At 50.2% G+C, this 25638-nt stretch overlaps 8 protein-coding genes and 1 non-coding gene across 9 annotated transcripts, besides 1 other annotated feature; 3 read left to right on the top strand and 6 right to left on the bottom strand.

Annotated features, from left to right (window-relative positions):
* Positions 1 to 196: 196 nt before the first annotated feature.
* ACLA_013520 (putative amidase) lies at positions 197 to 2072 on the bottom strand (the record flags this gene model as incomplete). The annotated part of the gene is made up of 5 exons (XM_001274341.1): positions 197 to 1201; positions 1252 to 1517; positions 1571 to 1638; positions 1699 to 1820; positions 1881 to 2072. 5 exons carry the CDS (start codon positions 2070 to 2072, stop codon positions 197 to 199), a joined length of 1653 nt encoding a protein of 550 aa, XP_001274342.1.
* Positions 2073 to 4159: 2087 nt separating this feature from the next.
* Positions 4160 to 4232, bottom strand: ACLA_013530. The gene has a single exon. It is a non-coding gene; the product is annotated as a tRNA-Lys (tRNA).
* A 915-nt stretch (positions 4233 to 5147) lies between these two features.
* Positions 5148 to 5176: a microsatellite.
* Positions 5177 to 5827: 651 nt separating this feature from the next.
* Positions 5828 to 8345, top strand: ACLA_013540 (alpha-1,2-mannosidase family protein; the record flags this gene model as incomplete). Its single annotated transcript, XM_001274342.1, has 5 exons — positions 5828 to 5913; positions 5981 to 6522; positions 6576 to 7009; positions 7058 to 7824; positions 7889 to 8345. 5 exons carry the CDS (start codon positions 5828 to 5830, stop codon positions 8343 to 8345), a joined length of 2286 nt encoding a protein of 761 aa, XP_001274343.1.
* Positions 8346 to 9822: 1477 nt separating this feature from the next.
* Positions 9823 to 12342, top strand: ACLA_013550 (1,4-alpha-glucan branching enzyme GLC3; the record flags this gene model as incomplete). The annotated part of the gene is made up of 8 exons (XM_001274343.1): positions 9823 to 9868; positions 9927 to 10051; positions 10125 to 10224; positions 10287 to 10399; positions 10457 to 11148; positions 11205 to 11540; positions 11596 to 12226; positions 12316 to 12342. The coding sequence occupies 8 exons, from the start codon at positions 9823 to 9825 to the stop codon at positions 12340 to 12342; spliced, it is 2070 nt and encodes a 689-aa protein (XP_001274344.1).
* A 668-nt stretch (positions 12343 to 13010) lies between these two features.
* On the bottom strand, positions 13011 to 15139 carry ACLA_013560 (F1F0 ATP synthase subunit beta; the record flags this gene model as incomplete). Its single annotated transcript, XM_001274344.1, has 7 exons — positions 13011 to 13096; positions 13160 to 14009; positions 14095 to 14411; positions 14528 to 14570; positions 14640 to 14725; positions 14876 to 15045; positions 15129 to 15139. The coding sequence occupies 7 exons, from the start codon at positions 15137 to 15139 to the stop codon at positions 13011 to 13013; spliced, it is 1563 nt and encodes a 520-aa protein (XP_001274345.1).
* A 1377-nt stretch (positions 15140 to 16516) lies between these two features.
* Positions 16517 to 17316, bottom strand: ACLA_013570 (cytochrome c oxidase subunit IV family protein; the record flags this gene model as incomplete). Its single annotated transcript, XM_001274345.1, has 3 exons — positions 16517 to 16606; positions 16699 to 16892; positions 17007 to 17316. The coding sequence occupies 3 exons, from the start codon at positions 17314 to 17316 to the stop codon at positions 16517 to 16519; spliced, it is 594 nt and encodes a 197-aa protein (XP_001274346.1).
* A 903-nt stretch (positions 17317 to 18219) lies between these two features.
* On the bottom strand, positions 18220 to 19018 carry ACLA_013580 (actin-binding ADF family protein; the record flags this gene model as incomplete). Its single annotated transcript, XM_001274346.1, has 5 exons — positions 18220 to 18357; positions 18443 to 18491; positions 18567 to 18824; positions 18929 to 18939; positions 19013 to 19018. 5 exons carry the CDS (start codon positions 19016 to 19018, stop codon positions 18220 to 18222), a joined length of 462 nt encoding a protein of 153 aa, XP_001274347.1.
* A 1656-nt stretch (positions 19019 to 20674) lies between these two features.
* ACLA_013590 (SH3 domain protein) lies at positions 20675 to 22334 on the bottom strand (the record flags this gene model as incomplete). Its single annotated transcript, XM_001274347.1, has 3 exons — positions 20675 to 22070; positions 22133 to 22203; positions 22278 to 22334. 3 exons carry the CDS (start codon positions 22332 to 22334, stop codon positions 20675 to 20677), a joined length of 1524 nt encoding a protein of 507 aa, XP_001274348.1.
* Positions 22335 to 24729: 2395 nt separating this feature from the next.
* ACLA_013600 (putative stress response RCI peptide) lies at positions 24730 to 25309 on the top strand (the record flags this gene model as incomplete). The annotated part of the gene is made up of 2 exons (XM_001274348.1): positions 24730 to 24787; positions 24879 to 25309. 2 exons carry the CDS (start codon positions 24730 to 24732, stop codon positions 25307 to 25309), a joined length of 489 nt encoding a protein of 162 aa, XP_001274349.1.
* Between the last annotated feature and the right edge of the window lie 329 nt (positions 25310 to 25638).

The raw sequence follows: 25638 nt of genomic DNA on the forward strand, positions 1-25638 counted from the left end.
ATCTTATCGCAACCCAGCGCTAATCCCTTTCCGGAATGTCACAACAATAGGCTGCACGTGCCTCTCAGGAAGTACAGGAAAGCTATTGTTCTTCGATTTCAACTTCATTGCATCTCTTAAACAGTACGATATCTAATATTGTCATGGTTTCCTCCGGTCTCTAGTTAACAAGTCCGCCCCCCCAGAATACCTTCAACTACAACAAACTCCTCAACTCACTTCTTGGTTCGATGTATCGCTGCAACTTCTTCCTAATCAGCGTCCGCTGTTCAAATGCGTAGGCCATGCCTATCAAAGCCTCCTCGCTCCATTTTGGTCCCAGAAAGCTGATGCCAAAAGGAATTCCAGGAGCCTGCTCAACTAAATTTCCCCGTTCATTGTGTTGAATCGCTGTTCCGTTAGGAAATGACCCCAGTGGGACTGTGATGGCTGGCGTCCCAAGGATAGCAGGTATGCCGGAAGCAAGAACTGTGGGAAGAACAACAGCATCAAGGTTGTTGCGGGACAGGGCTCCCATAAGGCCCCCCTCTTCACCAAAGAACAGCGTCTGCAGATACATTGGCCAAAATTCTGGGGACGTGTTGTTGATGTTAGCGGCAAGCGTCATGTCCCATAACCCTGTATCTCGCGACGGATAGTCCTCTAGAGGATCTTTCTGGATATAGCGTCGAATATCCTCCAGATTCTGAAGACCATTTAGGTTTGTCTTCAGCATTGACAGATAAGAAACGATATTGCTCACGAAGTCAGCCGCCACCATGGACGCTGGGATCATCGTTTTGAGATACTCGTCATATGCCGTGAAGTCCGCATCCTCGACTATAGTTGCGCCTGCAGCAGATATCACGGAAAGGCCGGCGTTGAACGCAGAAACAACGGGTGCATACGAAGCGTCCAGCGTGTTGATAACGTTGCGGGGAATTCCAATGCGCTTTCCCTCAAGTCCAGAGAACTTGCAGGCCGCTGCGTAATTTGGCACATTATAGCCGAATGGAGAGGCCAATGTATAGTTGTCCTTTTTGTCTGGGCCAGCAATGGCCTGCAGGATCATTGCTGCGTCTTTGACGGTTCTGGCCATAGGTCCAATCGTGTCTTGGCGCTCGCTGACCGGGATTACCAGATGCCGCGACGTGAGGCCAACAGATGGCTTGATGCCGACAATGTTACTCTTCTCGCTCGGAGACAAGATGCTACCATTGGTCTATTGGGTCAGGATCCAGTACGGTGTCCAAAGTCGAAGAATTCACGAACCTCTGTACCAAGCGCTGCCAGAGCAAGACCCAGGTCAGTGCCCACACCACTACCACTCGAACTACCACTTGGGTCTTGCTCTGGGTAATAAGCTCCATATGTCTGTCCGCCCTGGGCATTCCATCCGTTGGAAGAGTTGAGAGATCTGAAATTCGCCCATTCTGACATGCTCGTCTTGCCAAGTATGACGAGACCGTTATCTCTGAGCTTCTTCGCAACTGTTGAGTCCTCATCTGTCTGTGCTCCCACAAGTGCATAGGAGCCGGCTATTCTCTCAATTAGTGAGTGAGCCAGCAAAACCTCAGAAAACTTGAATTACCGGTTGTTCCCATCTTGTCCTTGGTGCCTATATTTGCCTTGACGAAAATGGGGAGGCCATGCAGAGGCCTGCATACAAGAAGGTTAGTCACTATTTCGTACTATCGAACGGGGCTCTATTAATCTTACCCTCGAACCAGTCCAATTTTTCTTTCCAAGTCAAGCTGCCGAGCAATGTCCAGTGCATCGGGATTAGCCTCTAGGACCACATGGAGTGTCGAATTGACCTCATGTATCCGGGTCATATATGCCTGGCTACTGATCAGCTTTACCAATTACGTTGTTTCATGAGCAACGCAAAGGAAACGAACATTGACCAGGTCAACGCTCGAGAAGCAGCCCTTGCTGAGGCCATCTCGAAGGTCATCCACCGTCGCCTCGATCAAAGATGGGCATATGCAATCCCTCCCTCTAGCTGGAACTAGCCAATGATTTTGATGCCCAGACACATCGGTCTCGGCGTATAGGAAGGGCATCAGAGCCCACAAGCTCCAGTGTAACATGATTGTTAGAATGCAGGCCAACACAACCCGGCAACTGCGACAAGCATGAGGTTGTGGACAGATACCGTCAGGCCACCTTAATATATGCAGCAGCCACTCCCCTAATTATGCATGCGATTGAGGAGATTCGTCGTGGCTATGCATAGCTCCATTGATACGGCAAGGGATAGAGATGCGATACCTGTGATGAATCAGATTGGATCGGTTTACTTCGCTGGTTTCATACAGCAGTTCAGATGCCAACAACATGAAGTTTCTATCATTCGATCCTGGTTAATATCAAAAGAACAAAGAAATCACATTCACTCCGGCTGATTGTCTTTCGAGGTGTTTTTCCTCCAGGCAAATGGTTACACAGTACCTTCCCGAACAGGACTAGCTTCATGCAATACTACATGGACAGCAACCCAGTGCTGTCGGGCCGTGAGACCTTGCTATTGAGGAAGATTGGCTATCGCATCTGAATAGCCCCAGCGCTGTTGCACCTTCAAAATCTGTCTAGATACTTCTATACCCAAGTGCGTCTTAGGATCCTGGGGCTCTGTGTTTGCAACCTAGCCCGATCCCTGATTCAGGCCTTGTCTGGCTTGTCCTGGACGGGTTTCTCAACGATGTTCTCAGTTATACCACAAGAGGCTGCCTTCCTTCCTCATTGCATTATTGACCGCACCAAACAGCCCGCCTACTTAGTTCTTCCGGGCTACGATACCTCATCTCCTCGGAGAAAAACAACGAACAGATCCGCCGCCATGCAGGACATGCCAAACACGAGGAAGGCCCGCCAACCAGTGTTGTTAGGGCGCGGGGGATAATCTCGGCTACAAAGAGATTGGAAAGCCACTGACTCGTGGCTCCGAGACAAACACATGATTCTCGCAAGGGGATCAAGAAAAGAAGTACGTGGTGTGAAACTGGTTATCAGCCTTCGCTCACCGCGCACTCTGTATGTCGCTAAGGCGAACTTCTAGAATTAGTCGGTATGGGTAACTCCTCAATACGATAAGTAGACCATTACAGCGCTGGCAATGGAAGCGTGGGACCTTTGACCAGGCGGCCGCATGACCAATGCGGTAAGAGAATGAACACGATGATAATTATACAAGTAGCGCCTCTGACCCCACGGATCAATACCAATGAGCAAGATATCGCGGCTCTGGCTATGTCATATATATGTACGGCAAAGCCCAGAGACTCTGTCACACCCAACCCGAGTTTTGGAGATGAAAGGCATGGTCGCATCTCGTTCGCTCGATCTTCTAGGGGAACATTATGGCTGATCCTTTTGTGGCTGCCAGTCCACGTTCGAGGATGTGCCAGCGAGTAGAAGGTTTTCTTTTCATGATATATTGCTACCCGCTAGGGCGGTATCATTTGGACGAGCTCTCAATAAAAATCATTTGCATAACGCAAACACCCCTTTGCTTGCTACTTATTGAATCAGGCAAAGAGACCCATAGACATGACCTTATAACCCCAAACAAGCACGGCTGATCCTCCCTTACGGAAGCCGTCTTGATACTACAATAAACCTCCCATTGACGGCAGGCCAGTCATAGCATGACCTCTATAGACATATTAATAGAGTCAAGGTTTCTTGATCTACCCGCACCTATGACAATACATTCAATCTGATGTCGTAGCCTGAGTCGCATCTGAAGCGGTCTCGAACATATATGGAAAATCGACCCCGAAAAGCGCCAGTGTCGATGTGCAGACTCATTACCGTTGGGGACATTCCACACTAACCGTGTAGCTGTGTGTCGCCAGCGTCGATGGTGGGGGGTTATCTCTGTGCATGATCAGTGGGAGAGTAACTGTTCGATAGTGCAGTCGACTCTTGGGAAACTAGGCACAGGGCGAACACCGCTGGAATATATACCCGATGAAGACTGACAATATACTTACTCTACCTTAACACGCCGACACCTCTATTCTTGTTCTCTTTAGAAACTTTCAAAGGCTAGAAACCTGCGGTAAGATAGAGAGAACCGACTCGAAAAAAAAAAAAAATAATAATAATAATGAAGGGTGAAAAAGTTGAAATAATATCAATCAAAACAAAGCAGGGCAAAAACAAAAAAAGGAAAAGCCGAACGCGGGGGTCGAACCCGCAACCTTGAGATTAAGAGTCTCACGCTCTACCGATTGAGCTAGCCCGGCGAGCTGATATATTCGGCATATTTTTTATGTCTTCATATTTAAGCAAACTATTAAAATAACATTCTTAGCGAGATCGCCGAGCCCCCCTGATGTTCCACGAACCACCACCAGCGCATGTGGGTGGGAGTCTTACTTTATTGGATTCACGAATCACGATACTCAACTAGACTTACGGAGTACTAGTTACTAAGGGTGGGGTGAGACCCTTGCTTAGGCTGCAAGTCAGCAGCATTATTAGTACTCCGTAGTTAGTTAGTGGTATCTGGTAAGTGGTTACTGGTTACATGGTAACATGGGTTGCCGTGGTCAGGGCCATGCAGTGTCTACCTTGGATTGTTAACGGATGGCCACATGTGCCTTTCAAGGACCGTGTGACTGGACGCTGCACAGCTGGGAGAGTTTGACTGTTACCTTTTGGGATAGAGATGGGGGGAACTCAGGGGGATAATACACTTATGAAAAACTTAGTCGGTTGTCATGCAATTGAGTCTGTGACTACAGAGATAATTCAGCCCCTTCGATGTCTCATTGGAAATGCTGGTGAACATTCTTAGATAATGCCAAGGGTCTCGCATCGAAGATCCTCCAATCCCATTGGAATGGAATGTAAAATATTGTGTTCGTTGTTGAAGTAAACAAAGAACCTAGTAGAGTAGAATAATAATAATAATAATATACTCCGGTCTCTGTAAGTCTGTACTCTGTAGCCAGCAGCGAACATGTTTCGACTTTTGACCCCATCGACGGAGTATTTCTTTCCAGCTGTCCGAGACATTTCTTATTTTTTTTTTTTTTTCTTGGGTCTTCGCTTAGAGTGTTAGCCTCGTAGCCTGGAACCAGCCCATAAGACAATCTGTACACAGTACACTCCCTCAATCATTATTATTTGATAGGGCTGATCAAGATGGAGCCTGGCTTAGCAGTTAGCACCTTAGCAGTTAGCACGCACTATGCAGTCCGTTAGACGCTTCGTAGGGAAGTTCCCCCCCCTGCCCTAAGCGCGTTGATCCGCCCATGAGACCCTTGGTCAGTCGGCCTATAGTCTGTTCTGGAGCCTATAGAAACCATAGATTATAGAGACTAGAAGGCAGGGATGGACTCTTCGCCTGTGATCATAGCATGTGTGGAGTCCCTATGTGTCTAGTGGTCAGCGATGCACACTGGCTTGTCGATTAGGTTGTCTGACAGTCTGTCTGTCTGCTCATTCATTTAATTCCCCCTCCCCCAATCCCCATGGACTAAGTCAACCTTCCCCAGCTAGCTGGTCAAGGGTTGCAGTCACTCCGTTTCGCTTTGACTAATATAGGCACTCACAGCTCGTGGGCCTTCAGTCCAATAGAGGCGCTTGGCGTGGTGTTGGCGCAGGGTATCTACCCCATGGTCGCTTGCTAGTCGTACTCTGTAAGACCGTCTCTTAAATTGAGGAAGCCACCAACAAGGCCCTTGGAAAAAAGCTGCAACTGTAACAGGTAAGACCATGTTTCTCCTATCTTACACCATGTCTACTACTCATGAAAGGCGAAACTGACTCCCCGCCTCCCAGGCCTCGCGTCCACTGGCTCTGCCTGTACGCCATCGCGATAGGCATATTCGCCATGCATTCATTAAGCGTCCTTTTAATCTTAACTATACTTCAGCCCGTGGTGCGCGCGGCCGATTGGACGCCCCATGTCAATCTTTTGTGAGTGGGTTTATTCCCCCTCCCCTTCAGCCCGTGTTTTCTCCTTCAAGGCTCATGCGTTCCATAGCATGGGCACCCAGAACGGGGGCAACAATTTCCCCGGCGTGGCTCGTCCGTTCGGAATGGTCAAGCTCGGCCCTGACCTTCTCCGGCCTGGGAGCGATGCGTACTCCGGATATCTGCCGAATGGCGCGTTCTCGGGATTCAGCATGATGCATGAGCAGGGGACAGGAGGCGCTCCGAAGTACGGGACCGTCTCACAGCTGCCGCTGGTGGGCAATGTCACAGACCCGCTCTCGGGTAAAACCATTGACCGGGCGGGCATCGATGAGGCGTCTGTAGGCTACTACAAGGCCCAGACGTCGGAAGGAGCGGTTGTTGAACTGAGCGCCACAGCCCATGCGGGGATATACCGGTATACCTTTCCCAAGGGGTCGACGGGGCATGTCCTCGTTGACGTCTCCCATGTTCTGCCCTCGTTCAGAGGACAGGGTCTTGGTCAGCGGTACAAGGGTGGTGACTTCGCCATCTTTGCTGATGGGCATTATGAGGGCCACGGGATATATGACAACGGGTGGAATCGCTCTCCAGACTGGACCATCTATTTCTGTTTGTTCCATCTCGTCTTCAGATGGTGAACCCATGTGACTGACTCTTTGTAGGCGGCCATTTCGAGAACGACCCTGCCAGCAATGTCACTTATATCGGAACAGACGCAGAAGGCAGCGTCAAGCAGGACAGTGGATATGCGTCGTCCTCGTCTAGCTCGACGCGCGTCGGAGGTCTTTTCACTTTCCAGGAGCGAGTAGTAACCTCACGTGTCGGTATCTCCTGGATCTCGACAGACAGGGCCTGCCAGAATGTCCAGGATGAGATTCCGCATGGGACAAAATTCGCTTCTGTCGTGGAAGAGACCAAAGAAGAATGGAACTCCGTCGTTCTGTCCAAGATAACAACATCCAACACAACGCAGAAGAACCTAGAGCTGCTGTATACGTCACTGTATTTCATGCATCTGATTCCCACGAACCAGACGGGCGAGAACCCAAGCTGGTCCTCTTCAGAACCTTATTATCAAGACATCTTCACATTCTGGGTATGATTCCTTCCGATACCTGCATCATCTCAACACTTACGATGATAGGATCTCTTCCGCTGCTCGACGGCACTCATGCAGGTCCTGCAGCCGCAAGCTTATGAAGAGCAAATCCGATCTCTGATCGACATCTGGCGGCACGAAGGTTTCATGCCAGATGCACGCTCGTCAAACTACAATGGCCGCACGCAGGGCGGCTCCAATGCGGACAACATCCTGGCGGACGCATATGTCAAGGGCGTACGCGGCGCCGTGAACTGGGAGGACGGGTATCGCGCCATGATGGCAGATGCCGAGACCGTGCCACCAAACAACCCAGCCGATCCCATGGCCCCCGACTCCTCCACAAAGGAAGGGCGCGGTGCGCTCCCGGACTGGCTGAATCTGGGGTACATCACACCCAGATTCACCCGCGCGGTCAGCCGAGCAGTCGAGTATGCGGCAAATGATTTCGGGTTGTACCAGGTGGCTTCTGGGTTGGACAAGCACGCCGACGCGAAGAAGTATTTGAACCGTTCGCGGAACTGGCGAAACCACTGGAACCCCAAACAGACGTCCTTGGGATTCTCCGGCTTCGTTGTGCCGCGCGACTCGTCCGGATTTCTCGAAACCGACCCCCTGAATGACGCCGGATACTGGGGATCTCCTTATTACGAAGCCAACTCGTGGGCGTACTCCTGGGCAGGTGTTCATGACATGAAGCAGTTGATCAAGATGATGGGAGGCGCTCATACCGCTGTCAAGCGCTTGGACACCATGCTCAACGAGGGAGCCAGTGGATCGAGTGGAACCATCTTCGATCCGACCAACGAGCCGTAAGTTTCTACTTTCTTCATCCTCGATCGATTCTGTGAGCCAAGGTTAACAACAACCCATCAGCATGTTCAACATCCCATATCTCTACAACTACGCTGGGCGACAAGACCTCTCTGTCTCCCAGTCCCGCAAGGTGGCCAAGAAGTACTACAACACTGGTGTGACCGGTCTTCCCGGCAACAGCGACGCTGGCGCGATGCAGACGTGGCTACTCTGGAACATGATCGGACTGTACCCCATCACGGGGCAGACGACATTCCTGATCCACTCGCCGTGGTTCGAGTCCCTGACTATCGACCTGGGGAACGGTAAGGAGTTGCACGTCACAGGCCACGGCGGGGATGGCCATGGCGATAGCAAGATCTATGTCCAGAGCCTCAAAGTCAACGGCCGAGAATGGCGCAAGAATTGGCTCACATGGAGCGACATCTTCGAGAAAGGAGGAACGCTTGAATTTGAACTGGGTGATGCTCCAAGTGACTGGTTCACGGGAGAACTGCCGCCCAGTCCTGCGTCATGATCTGGCGGGATCCGGATCCGTTTGATGGTTTTAGATTTTAATGTTTCTCTGTACATACCAAATTAGACCTGTTCTCAGAAATCCAGATAGATATATAGACTAGACGTTCCTCATAAGGATTGATTCACCCTCTGTTGGGGATGGTTCAGGTCTCATCAATGTTTCATCTCTGTGCACCCACTTGGTGCAGCGCCCCAAAGCACATTCTATCAGATTGCCAGTTGAAGTATGGCCGCGATGAACCAAACAACTCCTATACCCCCACTGTATCCACAACCCGTTAACTTGCTCATGACTCGATGTTGGCATAGATAAAAGCTCAGCTTGTCTGGTTCTGGGGGCGGTCCTTTTGCAATGACATTTCAAGGAGAGGCCAAAACCTTAAACAAGGGAACGGAATCTCTTCGCATGACCCGGTCGACAACGAGTTAACCACCGATCTGACCTCACTGGAGTGTCGCTGTCCGACACCGCGTCCGTTTTCCAGCTCTTGTCGCACTTAAGGGGCCCTTGGACCGGATGCTTGAGTCTCACTTTCGTTCTCGGTCTGGTACCTGCATTCGCTGTAGCGTAGCTGTCTCTTATTCTCGCTTGATTCCGCGATCGGCTCCCATGCAGGTTCCCGAGCTCGTTGTGTAACTTGATTTATCCAGCGAGAAACGAAGAGAGCGATTCAAACCATATCACTCTGAGAAGGGGTTTGTTTGCTCATCATCACAAGCGGTCCATGGACTGGAGACGTCCGAAGGTCATACGGATCAGTCACAACATCAGCCAATGTACGCGATTACGCACAGATCCAATTCCAGGCTGGTGGTGTATCAGGCAAGAATCGAGACCAGACCCATGCAGCCATGCTAATTGCTAAACAGCCCACTAGTACAGTAGATAGTAAGCTGGAGGAATCTGGTCCGGTGGTCCTAGCTGGAGTGGAGAGCTCCAGACCCGCCAGGAACAGAAGGGGAAGATTAGTTAACTCGTTGGCAGGGAAGAAATAGACTTCATGCCGCGTTGAAGGGGGCAAATTGACAAGCATTCGCTCTTATGATCTCCAGCTGCAAATCATCGCAGCAGAAATTTCTCACCAGCTAAGAGGCGAATGAAGAAGAAGAAAGAAAAAAAAAAACCCCTCCCGGTCAGAGCGAAGAGGAAAAGGGTTGAGACAGTGATGTCACATGCGTTGAGACCGAGCTTTGGCCCTCGACCTGCTGTTCTGCTGTTCTCTAGTTATCTCGGGTTCCCCCCCGCAATAATGCCCCCAAGCAAGTTTCCCTCTCTTGTCTTCCTCCCTCCTTTTTTTTCTTTCTCTCTTCTCAATCCATCTGTTATCAGTTTCGAGATATAATTTCTTCTAGCTACAGAAATACATTCTTCTTCTCCAGTTCTGTCTATCGCGTTTTTCGTGTGCGAGACTTGCCGCAGTAGCCCGCAGAGAGCTTTGCTTATCTGTGCTATCACCCCCCTCTCTCCCCCCATCATGGCTACGACGGACGTTTCTCAGCCAACACCCACCGACGGCACAGGTCAGTTGGATATTCAACCAAAACCCCAATAGTCTATCGAGTATCTAAAAATCTATAGGTGTCGTCCAATTGGATCCCTGGCTTGAGCCTTTCAGCGATGCTTTGCGACACAGGTACAGTCTGGTCGAGAAGTGGATGAAGACAATCAATGAGGATGAGGGTGGTCTGGACAAGTTCAGCAAGGTTGGCATCTTCCTCGCATTCTGTTTCAGCATTAATTCAGCGTTTGTACTAATAACTGCGGTCTATCTCATAGGGCTACGAGAAATTCGGATTCAACGTCAATAGCAATGGAGATATCACATACCGGGAATGGGCACCCAATGCTGTCCAGGCATCCTTGGTCGGTGAATTCAGTATGTGAAGCTATGAATCTATTCAAGTAACGACATCTGAGAGCATCGACTGATGTTCATAGACAACTGGGATGTTACGGCGCATCCGATGATGAAAGACAAATTCGGCGTCTGGGAGATCACGATTCCCTCCAAGGATGGCGTGCCAGCGATTCCCCATGACAGCAAGATTAAGGTAATCGCCTCTGAAGAATACAGCATTGGCTGCGACGTTGCTAACGTTTCTTAAAAGATCGCGATGGATCTCCCCAGCGGCGAGCGAATTTACCGGATACCAGCCTGGATCAAGCGGGTGGTCCAGGACCTCGAGGTTTCCCCCGTATACGAGTCCGTCTTCTGGAACCCTCCTCAGGCTGAGCGATACACATTCAAGCACCCCCGCCCCAAGAAGCCCGAGAGTCTTCGTATCTACGAGGCCCATGTGGGCATTTCGTCTCCTGAGACCAGGGTCGCAACGTACAAGGAATTCACTGCGAACATGCTCCCTCGGATCAAGTACTTGGGCTACAATGCGATCCAACTTATGGCCATCATGGAACATGCCTACTACGCCAGTTTCGGCTACCAAGTGAACAACTTCTTCGCAGCAAGCAGTCGCTACGGTTCACCTGAGGACCTGAAAGAGCTCATTGACACTGCACATAGCATGGGTCTGACAGTGCTTCTCGATGTCGTACACAGCCATGCGTCGAAGAACGTCGACGATGGCCTGAACATGTTTGATGGAACAGACCATCTCTACTTCCATGAAGGTGGAAAGGGCCGCCATGAGCTGTGGGACAGTCGGCTGTTCAACTATGGGCACCATGAGGTTCTGCGCTTCCTTTTGAGCAACCTGCGTTTCTGGATGGAAGAATACGGATTTGATGGCTTCCGTTTCGATGGAGTCACGAGTATGCTTTATACGCACCATGGAATTGGGACGTGAGTGATTCTCCAAACTTAAGTTGTTTACTTCAACCGGTTAATTTGTCGTTTAGCGGATTCTCCGGTGGATACCACGAGTACTTCGGTCCTTCGGTTGATGACGAGGGCGTGATGTACCTGACTCTTGCCAATGAGATGCTCCATCAACTCTATCCCAACTGTATCACCGTGGCAGAGGATGTATCCGGAATGCCAGCACTCTGCCTATCCCATTCTCTGGGAGGCGTTGGATTTGACTACCGTCTCGCTATGGCCATCCCAGACATGTATATCAAGCTTCTTAAAGAGAAGGCTGACAGCGACTGGGACATGGGAAATCTCGCTTTCACCCTCACCAACCGGCGCCACGGTGAGAAGACAATCGCATATGCGGAAAGTCACGATCAAGCGTAAGCTATCACCCAATAATCAAAAAACTCAGATCAACTACTGACCAATCCCTAGTCTCGTCGGCGACAAGACCCTCATGATGTGGCTCTGCGACAAGGAAATGTACACACACATGTCTGTCCTCACTGAGCTCACCCCCGTCATCGAGCGAGGCATGGCCCTGCACAAGATGATCCGACTCGTCACCCACGGCCTGGGAGGAGAGGGCTACCTCAACTTCGAAGGTAACGAATTCGGGCACCCGGAGTGGCTCGACTTCCCCCGCGCCGGTAACAACAACTCCTTCTGGTACGCACGTCGCCAGCTCAATCTCACCGAGGACCATCTCCTGCGCTACAAGTTCCTCAACGAGTTCGACCGCGGCATGCAAACCACCGAAGAGAAGTACGGCTGGCTGCACTCGCCCCAGGCCTACGTCAGCCTCAAGCACGAAGTCGATAAGGTCCTCGTCTTCGAGCGCGCCGGCCTGCTCTGGATCTTCAACTTCCACCCCACAGAGAGCTTCACCGACTACCGCGTCGGCGTCGACAAGGCCGGCACGTATCGCATCGTCCTCGATACCGACGCTCCAGAATTCGGCGGCTTCGGCCGCAACGTCAAGGATACCCGCTTCTTCACAACCTATATGTCCTGGAACGGCCGTGCCAATTACCTGCAGGTCTATCTTCCAACCCGGACGGCGTTGGTATGTCCTCACCCTCATCCTCACACTCTCCCTCTTCTACCCCCTTCACCCCCAAGATCTCTTCCACTAACTAACTGTTTAATGAACAGGTACTCGCTCTGGAAGATACGCTGTAGGTGCGCTATCCATTAACTTTTCCCCTCGATATTCCTCATCCATACATACATAGTCCATAGTTTGCCTTCTATGTCGCTGGGGTCAGACCATATCCCAGAGATTCGCATACCTCTATAGCATTGCACCTTAATCATAGTCCATGAATCTGTCCACCAGATACTCTCCCAAGTGAAAGGATGACTAGATATGGCCATCCAGTACTGTATACCCTACCCTACCACGATCTACGTAGACATACATCATGGCTCAGCAAATCAGCCGGACATACCAGAAAGACATACAAACTCAATTCCTCTCAAGACAAGGCCACTACAGAGAGGCGACTAGAACTCAATTACGAAAAGCAAAAATAATCCGATTCAACAAAAGAAATGGTACAATTGTCCCAGCCCAGTGGGTATCAGGCTGGCTGTGGTCATTTTAAACTTACTTACATGAGCACATAGTGTAACACAAGCCCGGAGGTTTCCATCCAGACTTACAAGGGGGGGGAGGAGAAAGCGCTCTTTTTCCGTTCTTGTTCCATGGAAACTTTCTTTCTTTTCGAATCCCTTTCCTTAATTCGAGTACTGTACACGCATCGAACGAAAACGGAACACTGAAGAAAGAGATCCCATGTCTAACAACCAAAAAAAGAGAAAAGGGCGCTTAAAAAACAATATTACATTTAGGCCTTGCCGCCCTCGAGCTCAGCCAGGATCTTCTCACCCTTGGCGCGGGCAGACTGGAAGTCACCAACCATGTAGAAGGCAGCTAGAAGATATCGATTAGCGTTTGTTTTACGTCAGGTAGTCTGGGGAGACGAGTCAAACTTACCCTCGGGAAGATCATCACCTTCACCGTTGATGATGGCCTGGAAACTGCGGATGGTGTCCTTCAGGTCGACCAGCTTACCCTCGATACCAGTGAAGACCTGGGCAACGGTGAAAGGCTGGCTCAGGAAACGCTGGAGCTTACGGGCACGCTCGACGGTGAGCTTGTCAGCCTCAGACAGTTCGTCCATACCCAGAATGGCGATGATATCCTGGAGCGACTTGTACTCCTGGAGCATCTGCTGGACACGGGTGGCGGTCTGGTAGTGCTCCTCACCGACGATACGGGGGTCGAGCATACGGGACTTGGAGTCGAGAGGGTCGACAGCGGGGTAGATACCCAACTCGGAGATACCACGGGACAAGACAGTGGTGGCGTCCAAGTGAGCGAAGGTGGTGGCGGGGGCAGGATCAGTCAGATCGTCAGCGGGCACGTAGACGGCCTGGACGGAGGTGATGGAACCCTTCTTGGTGGTGGTGATACGCTCCTGCATACCACCCATGTCGACGGCCAGGGTGGGCTGGTAACCGACAGCAGAGGGGATACGACCCAGAAGGGCAGACACCTCAGAACCGGCCTGGGTGAAACGGAAAATGTTGTCAATGAAGAGCAGCACATCCTGACCCTCCTCGTCACGGAAGTACTCGGCGATGGTCAGACCGGTAAGGGCGACACGGGCACGGGCACCCGGGGGCTCGTTCATCTGACCGAACACAAGGGCGACCTTGGATTCACCATCGAGCTTGATGACACCGGTCTCCTGCATTTCGTGGTACAGATCGTTACCCTCACGGGTACGCTCACCGACACCAGTGAAGACGGAGTAACCACCGTGAGCCTTGGCAATGTTGTTCTAGCAAGGGAAAAGTCAGAGAATTGGCCACGGGTCGCGCTGGCTGTTTGGGCAGCAAACGCTTCGAATGGAGAAAAAAACGTACAATCAACTCCTGGATGAACACGGTCTTGCCGACACCAGCACCGCCGAAGAGACCAATCTTACCACCACGGGCGTAGGGGGCAAGGAGATCGACGACCTTGATACCGGTGACGAGAATCTCAGCGGAGGTCGACTGCTCAATGAACTCGGGGGCCTCAGCGTGGATAGGGGCGAACTTGGTGGCCTTGATAGGACCACGCTCGTCAATGGGGTCACCAGTGACGTTGACGATACGGCCAAGGGTGGCAGGGCCGACGGGGATCTTGATGGGAGCACCGGTGTCGTGGGCGGGAGCACCACGGGTCAGACCCTCGGTACCTGAACCGGAACGTGTCAGTCGACTCGACGCGATATCAAAAACAAAAGACCGCCCAGTGGATAGAGATGCCAATTGATATCTCATACGGGCGGCGACAGGATACGTGAGAGCTTACCATCCATAGCAATAGTACGGACGACATTCTCACCCAGATGTTGCTGCATCTTGATTAGCCATTGCACGATTGATGTCATCAGGTGGAAAACTGATTCCTATCAGATACATACCGAAACCTCGAGGACGAGCTTCTGGCCGTTGTTCTCGGTCTCAATGGCGTTGAGAATGGCAGGGAGCTTGTCACCGTCGAACTTCACTGCAGCGGAGAGTCAGAGATCGTGTTCTGGCATTGCTATTGAACCCGTTTTGATGGCTGTTGCGATGGATTTTGATGCCAGGAAAAGATTTTCTTTCGCGCAGCCTCGCCAACAGGGTTTTTCAATAACGGGAAGAGATCCGGACGTACCGTCAACGACGGCACCAATGACCTGGTGAATCTTTCCGACCGAACCAGCCTCAGTGCTGGCGAATCTGGCCAGGGAGGGCAGGCCATTGGATCTGAGGGGCTGGACAGCGCGACGAGCGACGGGGGAAGGTCGAGCAAAAGCAGCCCTCCCGAAGGTCCGGGCAAGACCGCTATTTCGAGCAGAAAAACAGAGGTTAGCGGGCGAAAAAAAGGACAAAAGCGCGATCGATCGAGTCTCGGAAGGGCAACAAACCTCTTGAACATTTTGATGGTGTTTAAGAGCGAAAACGGGGTGAAAGAGGTCAAGGGGACACGAAGATGGGGAGAGGGAAGAAAGAGGGAAGGGAAGGGAAGAGGTTGAGGTTGAGGTGGACACGGGCGACTGTGTCCGGCTTAGCCTTTCCGGGGCGGTTTTGCCGACGATCCCGTGATGTACCGAGCAACGCGCAAGAAAACACAGCTGGCAGCAGCAGGGCTGTTGGACACTCGAGAGCTCAAAACATGTAACAGAGGAGTTGATATATTTTCTTTGGTTGCTATATCTTCTATCTGCTATGATGGTCCTACACGAGATTTTGGGTGTTGTGTTTTGATTCTCTGGCTGGGCGACTTCGACTTTACCCGAGTTTCCCATCTTTCCATACGGATACTTGCCCTGTTTTGGTCACCTAGGGGAATTTGCGCGCACAAATTGGGAGAGCCGCTTGGCGCCCGGATGCAGGGAGCTTACGGGGTACGGAGTAGATACATTATTGACTTACCTGTCCAGCTACCTAGATACTCCGTACCTCTTCATCAACATATCAACAGAGTGAAATCAAAAAAAATAAAAGGATAGACTCGTCTTATCTCTCTATTATTTGTGCTTGAATTTCCTTGACCCATTGAGCTCCATGGACTAAACCAATGCTGTCTTGTAGCTCGGTGTGTCGGTGCTTATGCAAAGCTCAGCTCGCTCGTCCTCGGACGAACGCTGTAATGGAAATCTCTGACGTGGTCTCGTAATTATCACGTACGGCGTATCATCACGGTATCAATTCCTCTTTCTTAGAGAGAATCATCATATCTATGCATAACGAATTATAGCATGAATGCGGTAGCTCAAACGTTTTTTTTTTATAAGGTTTTGTATGCCTCTTAACTGTAACTTCGATGGTTGCGATGGATGTGTTGACATCATTCACCCAGTTCCTGAGCGTGCAGTCTGAGAGCTGCATACTACTACTACTGAGTGGTACACTCTTGAGGCTGAAATATCCAATATAGGATACAATGGGAGGAGTCAAGTCTCATCAATATCGCTACATATCATGAGACAGGATAAACCATCTCTCGGTCCACTGAGATCCTTTTACGTCGATAACAAATAGTATAGAAGCAGAGCCAATGCAACAAAATGATCTATGGCTACAAAGGAGATACATTGATTATTGCACAGTACGAGATACACAAGGATTTTTCTCTGTCCGGGTGAAATTGTCAAAATGCGAAGACAAGGGCGAAGGAAAGTCTCCAGCGGTCATGGGCACCGAAGTCGAGGTGATCAAAGAGTACGAGGTGAGCGATCGATTCCTGCACTGCCTATACAGCTTGTCCAATTGCTATACCTTGTCCCCCTCAAGTAACTACCTCCCCTGGAATCTAAGCCTTCTCGGCAGGAGGGCTCTGAACGAAGCCCTTGCCCTCGTAGCCCTCGCTGCTGATACCGTAGAGAGGGTTGATTTGCTCGCGCTGTAGTGCATTACGTCAACGACCATCCCGAAAAGTTGGCACAATGTGCGTAAAAGCACAATTCGCCGGTTGCAATAGCGATATATACGTACCTTGGCGTACTCGTTGGAAGCCTCCTGCCACTCCTTGGACATGGTCTTGGGCTGGGGCTTAGCGAAGAGGTGGATCACGTAGAAGATAGCGAAGGAGACGAGGGTGAGCTGAGCGACCTTGATGAAGATCTTCAGGTTCTCTCCCTTGGGGGGGAGTGCGCGAGGGCCGTGGGGACCGAAGGAAATCCAGTAGGCTGTAACGACAAGGAAGAAGAAGGAGAAACTCGTCAGCAAAAATTCTGAGCCTTTTTGCCGGTGGGGGGCATCCATCTGGATTCTTCAGCCAGAGGAGGCGAGAAAATACATACCGGCCTTCTTCTCCTGCAGGGTCATCTGGTGCCAGTCAACCTTCATACGATCTCTCAGCTGCATCCACAGATCGGCCTGCTCCTGGGGAGTCATGGCCTCCCAGCGCTTCTCGATGCCGGCGAGTGTGGGATTCGAGATGGCGTGCTCGGATGCGGCGCGGGTCTGCTGGGGAGCAATGGACTTCTTCTCAGGCTGAGGACGAGCGTTCAGGCAAGCCATTGGGCCAGGCATGGTGCGGTAGGAGCGAAGGGCCGTGGTGGGCATGGCAGAGCTGCGAGCAGCGACCCGAGAGATGGACCGAGCGAACATGGTGTGTGGGAGGGCGCAAAAGGCGACTGAAAACCTGTCAATTGAGTAGAAAGTTCTCTCCAAAAGAAAGGATCATCAATTCCCCGGATTTGAGGGTGCTTGAGGCTGGTCAGTGGGTGGAGGAGGGGATCGAGACTCGCGATGGGAGACAGAGACGACGTTCGACTGTGGTTTGAGGTGGAAAGTCGAGTTTCCGAACGGCAAGCTTAGTCCGTTTTGGCGGCTCTCTGATTGGTCCACCGCCAGCGCCTCTCGTCGAACAAACCCGACCGTTCCCTCGTGAGAGAACATCATAAGGTATCCCAAGTCCATCGCTGCTTTTGGAGGGTTTGTCATTATCTAGATATCTCCGGGGTTCCTATCACTACCGTTCTATCTAGCTGATCCACTTGCCTGTCAGTTCACAGCTGAAACTTTCTAACTACCCGCGCATCGCAGTCTGATATCAATGCAGTGCCTGCCTCAATCCGGCATTTCCGTTACTCAGCCTATCACTCTCCTGGGCAACCTAACCCCGTCTTACGACCACACGAAAGAGAACTGTTGAAAGAGGGGCGATAGTATATGGAGGTGATGTCGTGTATTCTACTCTACAAAGAACCGTCGTCATCACACCCCACACCAAGGCAGCAGTATTCTGTACAGGCAAACGCTGACTCAAAAAAAGAAAGAAAGTCCCCCTCCCAGTCGCTCGTGTTCGCGGGCAAGATCGCAATAAGATGGTACGGTCACTAGAAAAGCAGTCAAGTCGTAACGATCTCATATTTGGAACTATGTCTGTGTGCAGAGAGGGTCATAGAGTCGGTCGTTTCGCGATACTCTTTGACCCTTTCAGTGAGATACGTGCGACACAGCACACAATAGGTCATTATCAACTGGCCCGGACCCAGCCGGCACCGTCGTCTATTTAGCCTTACCGCCGCTGGCTTCGGCCAGAACAGCCTTCCATTCGATTTCAGACTTGTCATCGGCATGGATGGAGTTGTGGACATTGAGGGCGTTCTTCAGGTTTTCCCGCGTGCTGGCGTAGATCATGGACCACTAAAAAGTGAACCCCCGTCAGCCCAAAACAAAAAAAAAGAACACAACTCTGCGATCAGCTTCAGAGAGAAGAGCATTGCCATACCAGAGTAGGGGTATCGGAAGGAACCCAGGAGATGAAGACAATCTTGCTTCTATTGAACACAACTAGTCAGCCGTCGAACCCCACCTACCCCCTTCCAGCAGCGAAGAAAAGGGCGCAACCATACCTCTTACCCTCACCACCACCAAGGTCGTACTCGACGTCGTAGACGGCATAACGAGGAGCGGGGTTACCCTTGCTGTCTCTGGCGGCATCGAGCTTGCTGCGGAAGACCTCGTAGTCCTCGTCTTGCGAAACCTCATCAAGGACAACCTCCTTCTTGTTATCGGAGATCTTGAAGATGATGAACTTGGTCTTGTTGGGCTTGTTGGTGCTCATGCGGAACTCGTTGAATGCATTGATGCACTCATCTCTGATGGTAACGCTGCAGGAGAAGATAACCCGTCAGCACGGCTGCGCGCGATTAACATGACGTGGTGCTGAGCGCTTCGAGGGGAGAACTCGGAAGAGCCTCTAGTATCAACATACCCGGATGCGAGCTGCGAAGAAAAAACCAGCATTAGCATATGAGCGTTATAACTGAACAGGATGGACCATATGATCAATACATACCGACATGGTTGCCTGTGGGATGTAGAACCGAGATCGGTGTTAAGAGAAGATAAGCTGTGTTGGCACGCGATGTTAGCGATTTAGACTCAAAACTCCTGAGATACTGAGCACAGAAAACTCTCTCATTCCTGCTAGCCAGTCAATGGTAACTCACATTTTAGAAGTTTTGTGAATCCTGCACGGAGACTGTCGAGTTCAGGATAAAAGGGGGCTCGATAGTATAGAGAATGGGGAAGGGTGAGAACGGAGATGGAGATAGAGGGGCTTCCTTGGTTTAGTTGTTGTGCTTGCGTTGTTGATGTGATGGTGGGGGTGGGTTGCTGCACGTGATTTGCAGGCGCACCACAGCCCGTCTTTTTTTTTTTCCTGGCTTCTGTTCCCCCTGAGTCTATTTTTTGTTTGATTAAAGGTGGGAGTAGTAGACTAGTATAGCAGTAGTACGTAAGTACGACGGAGATGCGTAATGATAGAAGACAGGTGCCTTTAGAGACGCAAGTCAGACAAGACATGCAAGAAAAGCTTGCAGGACAAGTCGTCGCATTCAGTATATATGTACTGGCCACCGTATTTGGTTGCCTACCTACGTATGTGTGCATTGGTCCATATTCTATCTATGCTATCTCTGGAGCGTATATTGGGACACCTCAACAACGACTGGTACGAGAATGAGGGAACCTAGACATAGCCAGGCATCATGATTTTCATGACACCCACACTCTTTCCCAAGAAATCCATCAGCAGCGTGGCTACATCATAGCTCAAATGGCGTTCCGTACATTCGATCGTGATATATCGGCTAGTCCCGAACGACCCAAGTCATCCATGTCAATTTCGCTACGCCGGCTTAGAATAGTAACAGAAGCACGATTATACCAAATAATGGAGAGCTCCGAATGATAACATAATGATTATTGATATTCCAGCTCAATGGCTATAATCATAATAACATAATGATTCACGCCCACACGACACGAGTCTAAGACCATTTCAAATACATGGTGCCCGCAATTCCCACAGGATTGTGAGAAGAGATATGGTTTATGTCTATTAGCATCTCTAAATCGCATAAGTATGATCTCAACCTCCCGAGAAAACACCGGCGAAAGCGTACAATGCATATGACCACAGACTGAACTGGTCAAGGAAACGACCTCCTGGGCGTCAATTTGTGGGATCGGAAATCCATAAACACGGAGCGGTGTGCCATGACTGCTCCACCACACCCAAGGAAATTTGCTTCATTTGCAGTCTTAGAAACGGAAAAAAAAGGACACAAAGGCTAGATAACAGCGAACAATTCCACTCGCGTGAAAATGGGGTATATGAAAAAGAACCATCACAGGCCGTCTCGCAAGCACTCAATGAAGGGCACGGCAGTCGTCTCCGGCCCTCCATAGTGGAGCTCGGGGAAATAGTTTGGTAAAGATGCTGCATAAAATGTTCGTGACAGCATGGGAAATCGAAGCACTTGGATAATATTAATCGTCGGGTTATAGGAATCGGTGATATGGATTTGTGATTGACCCCATTGAGGTGCATCTGGTCACACTGAGAATGGCAGAATTTGAGGGCCAGCAGAAAGGATGAGTCCGGTGGGTAACCTTAAGCGCGCATGAGGACAGAAGGATGGATGCCAAGGAGGTTGATGCCTGCAACTGTAGCTCAAGAGCCTTCTTCATCATTTTCACCACCATCGATAATCTTTCTCCAGTGTTGGGGGAGGCAGACGCAGACCAGGGGAAATGCCTTGATCTCCCCAGTGGGCGATGGGGACGTCGCTGGTCTTCGGGAGCCATTGGATACTCCGCTGTCGCGCTGCTCACGATGTCTGGTGTCGTAGTCATCTGCTGTTTCGGGAACACGGATACCAGTCGCCCAGCCATCGTCCCAAATGCCAATCACTTTCAACATGTCTCCTCGCTCAAGAGCAAATTCATCCCCTGCCCGTGGTTGATAGGCCCAAAGAACAGCGACCTTGTCACCAGGTTGAATGTCATCTTGCGAGTAATAATCTTGGAACGAAGATAGTTGTTCCGACTGTCCACTGGTGATGCCTTCTGGTGAAGAGTACTGGTTGGTGCCTGAGCGGGGAGACGAATCAGGATAGGCCCCAGCTAAAGCTGAATTGCTGGAAAGAGATCCATGGCGTCTGCCAGTGACAGGGGGAATCTTCTTTGACATCGCTCCAGGACTGGCTCCGTAGCCTTCCGAGTCCGACGTATCGCTGGATTTGGCACCCCCGAAAATGGCGGCGGAATTGCGAGAACGTGCTGGAGAGGAACTTGGGGCCTCGCGCAGAGCAGACATCCGAGCCACCCGGCCACCTGGAATGAAAGCAGCCCCTGGTTGATGATTGTTTCCTTGCATGGACGGCGAGCCCTTTCGCTGTGGATTGGGTTTGTTCAGTGCACTGTAATCCTGGGATCTGCGTCTCCGTCGCAAGATGAAAGCTAGAATGATCAGCGCAACCAACAACGCGGCTCCCACGACAGATCCAACAACAATTCCCGCTATTTGTCCCCCTGAAAGACCATGATGGGTACCGGTACCAGCCGTTGAGTTGGCAGTTGAAGTGAGGATTGGTGGTAAAGTCGCAGTCGAAGTCGGAAGTGTGACATCTTTACATCGAGTTTCAACATTCGCATTGACGCAGCATATATCGGTCGAGTTGGGCGAACTGGCTCCGCAATATCCACACAATCCTATCAAATTGGGTCCGTATCCACATTCCGTGGATTCGTTGTCCGCGCCTGAAATACAGGTACCAGTAAGTGAATCGGCAGGTCCTGAGCAGATGGCGAAATCTGAGCGGATTTGACTCATGTAGCCGCTACTCTTTTTCGGACAAAGGGCGGCGTTGATCACAATCTCCCCCTCGCTGGTGGCCATTAGCGCGCACGTATCTGCGCAAAGTGGCCGCGATTGCTGAGCAGAAAGTCTGCAGTCGTTGATGGAGCTTTGAACGAGTCCGCTGCAAATTGTACTGGTGGTATAGCGAGCGTAGTAGTCATCGGTATCGGTGAGATTGGCCCCTTGGCATCCCAAGTAGTCGATATACCTAGGTCTGATAAATATTGCGTCTCGTTGCAAACAAGCTGAGTTTCAAAGAAATGTCCTTACTTTTGCTTCACATAAGGGCCTTTCACGTAGTTGCTTAACTCCCGATCGAAATCCTCCAAATTAGCAACATACTGCATAAACGGACTATCTGATGGTTAGCTTCAAGGAACATCAATGGTATAGACGAACGTCAGGAGCAACCCACAAGTCGGTGTGGAGTCTCGAGGCGGTAGATATAGATGAAGTATTGAAAGCCGGGCATTGCTTGGACCCCGTAAGGGAGATACAGCTGTCCACCATTTTACTTCCCAGCTCCAAGGGGTCAGATCAAACAATTAGGCGATTGGATCGTTATCGAGATGCGCGAGGACGTGCAACGAGGGGATTCCAGATTTGATTCTCAGGCGATCAGTCGAGGATTGCCCGCATGGTGTTCCTTCTTCTTGAGTATTGACCGACGGTTCAATTGATGGTGGTAATGTGCGCGAGACGAATGATCAAATTGAATACAGGCCAACAGAGACCAGAACGCGTCAAGCTATGAAGGTAAAAAAGAAGGAAGTGAATGCAAACGAGTGACTCAATTCGGTGATATCCAGTCCTCTGAACTGCAAAGGAACGTCAATGACGAGAGCAGGGAGTGGGCTTTTGATGCGAAGGAAGCCGACTGGAGGAGAAAGAGATGAGAGGAAAAATAACTAGCAATGATCCTAAATGTGGATGGTGTCGGGGAAAGAGAAGCACGCTCAGGGATCAGCGGCAGACTCGAGTTTGCTTAGCCAATCTCGACCCGAAGGAAAAAGAAGGTAACTTGATACCAGATGGAGGACCGACGAGCTTTTTCAGGGCGTCCAGGATCAAGGGTCAAGAGTCAAAATCAAACAAGGTCTCAAATCAACCTCAATTCGATTGTCTCGTCTCGATATTCTGGTTCGTAATTTGCACCCGAGGATCAAGCAGAGTCCAACTTGGACACAAAAGGGGGGGCGCGGATGAATCCAGATTCCAGACTACTGTTGTCTGTTAGACACTGAGACTAAAGACGAGATAGAACTAGTCTCTCTATCCGCCAGCGGTTTCCCTGTGAAGTTTGCAATTAAACCGACTCCACTCCAGAGAGGCTAAAAAGCAGAAGCTGCACTTCCCGCCAGGCACGCCCAAACGCTGCAAGAGGGAAATTAGAGCCGAGATCCACTGTTGTTGATGACTGTTGAATGTTGAATAGACGTTTGAACTTCGATGATCCCGGTGAAGTAACTATTATTGGTGAATATTGAGAGTCGGAGGATCACAGAGGATGATTGACAACTGAGGGTTCGTTCGTGGGTAGAGAGAGTGATGACTGACTGACAGTAGGTAGAGAGCTCGAAATCGGATTATTTAGTCGGGCAATCGGACATATATTTATATAAGACATTCAAGACTCGATCTGCATTTCAAATGATCTGGTTATGATTGACTAAACAATATATATATACCTGGACAAAATGCAGGTACAGCGGAGCTTATATCTAGTTGTTGTTTCAATCGAAGCCTCAAACTCAAGGTCTACTTCAGTGCTGGCTGTTGACGTGGCAGACTGGTAGCCTTTGAGGTGTGAAGGAAGCTCTCTTTACAGGGGACAGATCATATCATCAGAGTTACCATCGTTCCACCGTTCCATTGTTGGCATTTTGAGTTGTCATCTATCCATCAAGATTTTGATCCATACCAACACGTAGAAAGTCATGATTTCTCCCTGTTCGATTCAGTGTGGAACACGGGAAAACCCACATACCCTAGGTGTTCCGTTTCCCTGGATGAGTGTGAGTCTAGATAGTCGGTCAGAACTCAGAACTCAGAAACCTCTGAACTATTTGAAAGGCTTGAAGCATCGTCGAGATAGTGGAGCCAGATGTACTCCATAGTCTTGACCATACAGCGTAAGATAGCATTAGATAGATATACAGTCGATCACTATCTTAAGCCTCGCTTCTGTCCGTGAGGGCAGCAGATTGAGCGACTATCGAAATTGAACGCAGAAAAGTCAAAGCAGATCATTTATGCCGAATGCCGATATTGATCACTATTTTCGATAGTCATTCGGAACCTGACTGTGAGAAATTGAGGATGATGGACCGATCTAGGATTAAGCGCCAGATGACGGGTGGGTATTTTATGTTCCCAACGCTAGTTACATATGGAATCTTTGGGTTCGTATGCATCCAAATGTCGTCTCTATTGCGCCTGAGCAGGTATCTAGATCATTTTCATCGAATAACAAATCTCTTCCATGCCTGGAAGTCTGGAAGCCAGCTTTGTTTCTATGTAGTGGCTGTGGATGAGACAACAGTCAGATGGCGACAGAGACCGTATCGTGACTCCGGACTTGGGTACTTGTGCTGTCGGTGTGAAACACCAACAAAAGTCAAAGATAAGAAAAATATCCCCACGCCTTACAGCCTGAGAATTCTGGCAACAATTTCTCCCACAATCAGGTGACGAAGACGACGTCATATGATGAGGTAGGCATCCATCTACACTGATGACCTTCATCACCCCTCGTCGTCTTTGCCTTGACTTCGCTAGTAAACCTCATTTTCTCATCGATTGTTAGTGTAGACATCTTTTCAGAAGAACTCATCTGGATACTAAGTATATATATCATCGCCAAAGACATGTGCGGTTCAGACATCTTTCTTGGGATCCTCGCGATCTTCTTCCCCCCAGTTGCAGGTGAGACACCATTGATTCTGATTGCGTTCTGCATCTTTCTTCTTTTTCTACGTTATCCTGCAACGAACCAAACACTAACATATCTCTTCAGTGTGGATTAAAGTAGGCATTTGCACGGCCGACTCGATCATCAATGTCGTTCTGTGCTGCTTGGCCTATTTCCCCGGTCTGTTACACGCCTGGTACATCATCCTCAAATACCCCGAACCCGATTATGATGATCCGAACTACGGGCCTATTCCCGGCCAAGCCGACCGAAGGAGGGACGCCGAGAACGGCCAGGTGACATACTACTATGTCTCGCACCAGGCGATCCAGCACCCGTCACAGCGAAGCTATGGCACTGTGGGAGACGCACAATCTCGGCCAGCGACGAATGCTCCCCAGCGTCAGCACCCGACTACTAAGCCGCGGCACGCAGAGGGCTATGGTAGCAGCAGCCATGCTCAAGATGACTCTCGGGCACCTCCAACCTATGCTGAAGCTGTCAAGGGAGACCACAAGGTGCAGTCTGTTGAGTGAGCGTCCTATGGATAACCACTTAAAACTCATAACTCAGTGAAGGAGACTTCGTTATACTACCCGCTTGAAGTCAGGGTCTTGTCTCGTATGCTCGCATTCCTCTCTCCTGTACAGCACAGACTTTCTCCCAACACCATGCTTTATGTGGTTTATGAATCCTTGATGAATCAGAAATTATTATGTTTTATGATGCCAGCTTGGTCAAAATGAAAAACGAAAAAAAAGAAGAGGGACAACCGGGACGCCCGCCGTCAGGACGAGCAATCTGAATGCTCACGTGATATTTATATATTATTTCTCGCAAGGCGAAGATAGGTGTGTAATTAGTT

The sequence above is a fragment of the Aspergillus clavatus genome, genomic scaffold (assembly GCF_000002715.2).
Source record: "Aspergillus clavatus NRRL 1 1099423829795 genomic scaffold, whole genome shotgun sequence".
NCBI lineage: Eukaryota > Fungi > Ascomycota > Eurotiomycetes > Eurotiales > Aspergillaceae > Aspergillus > Aspergillus clavatus.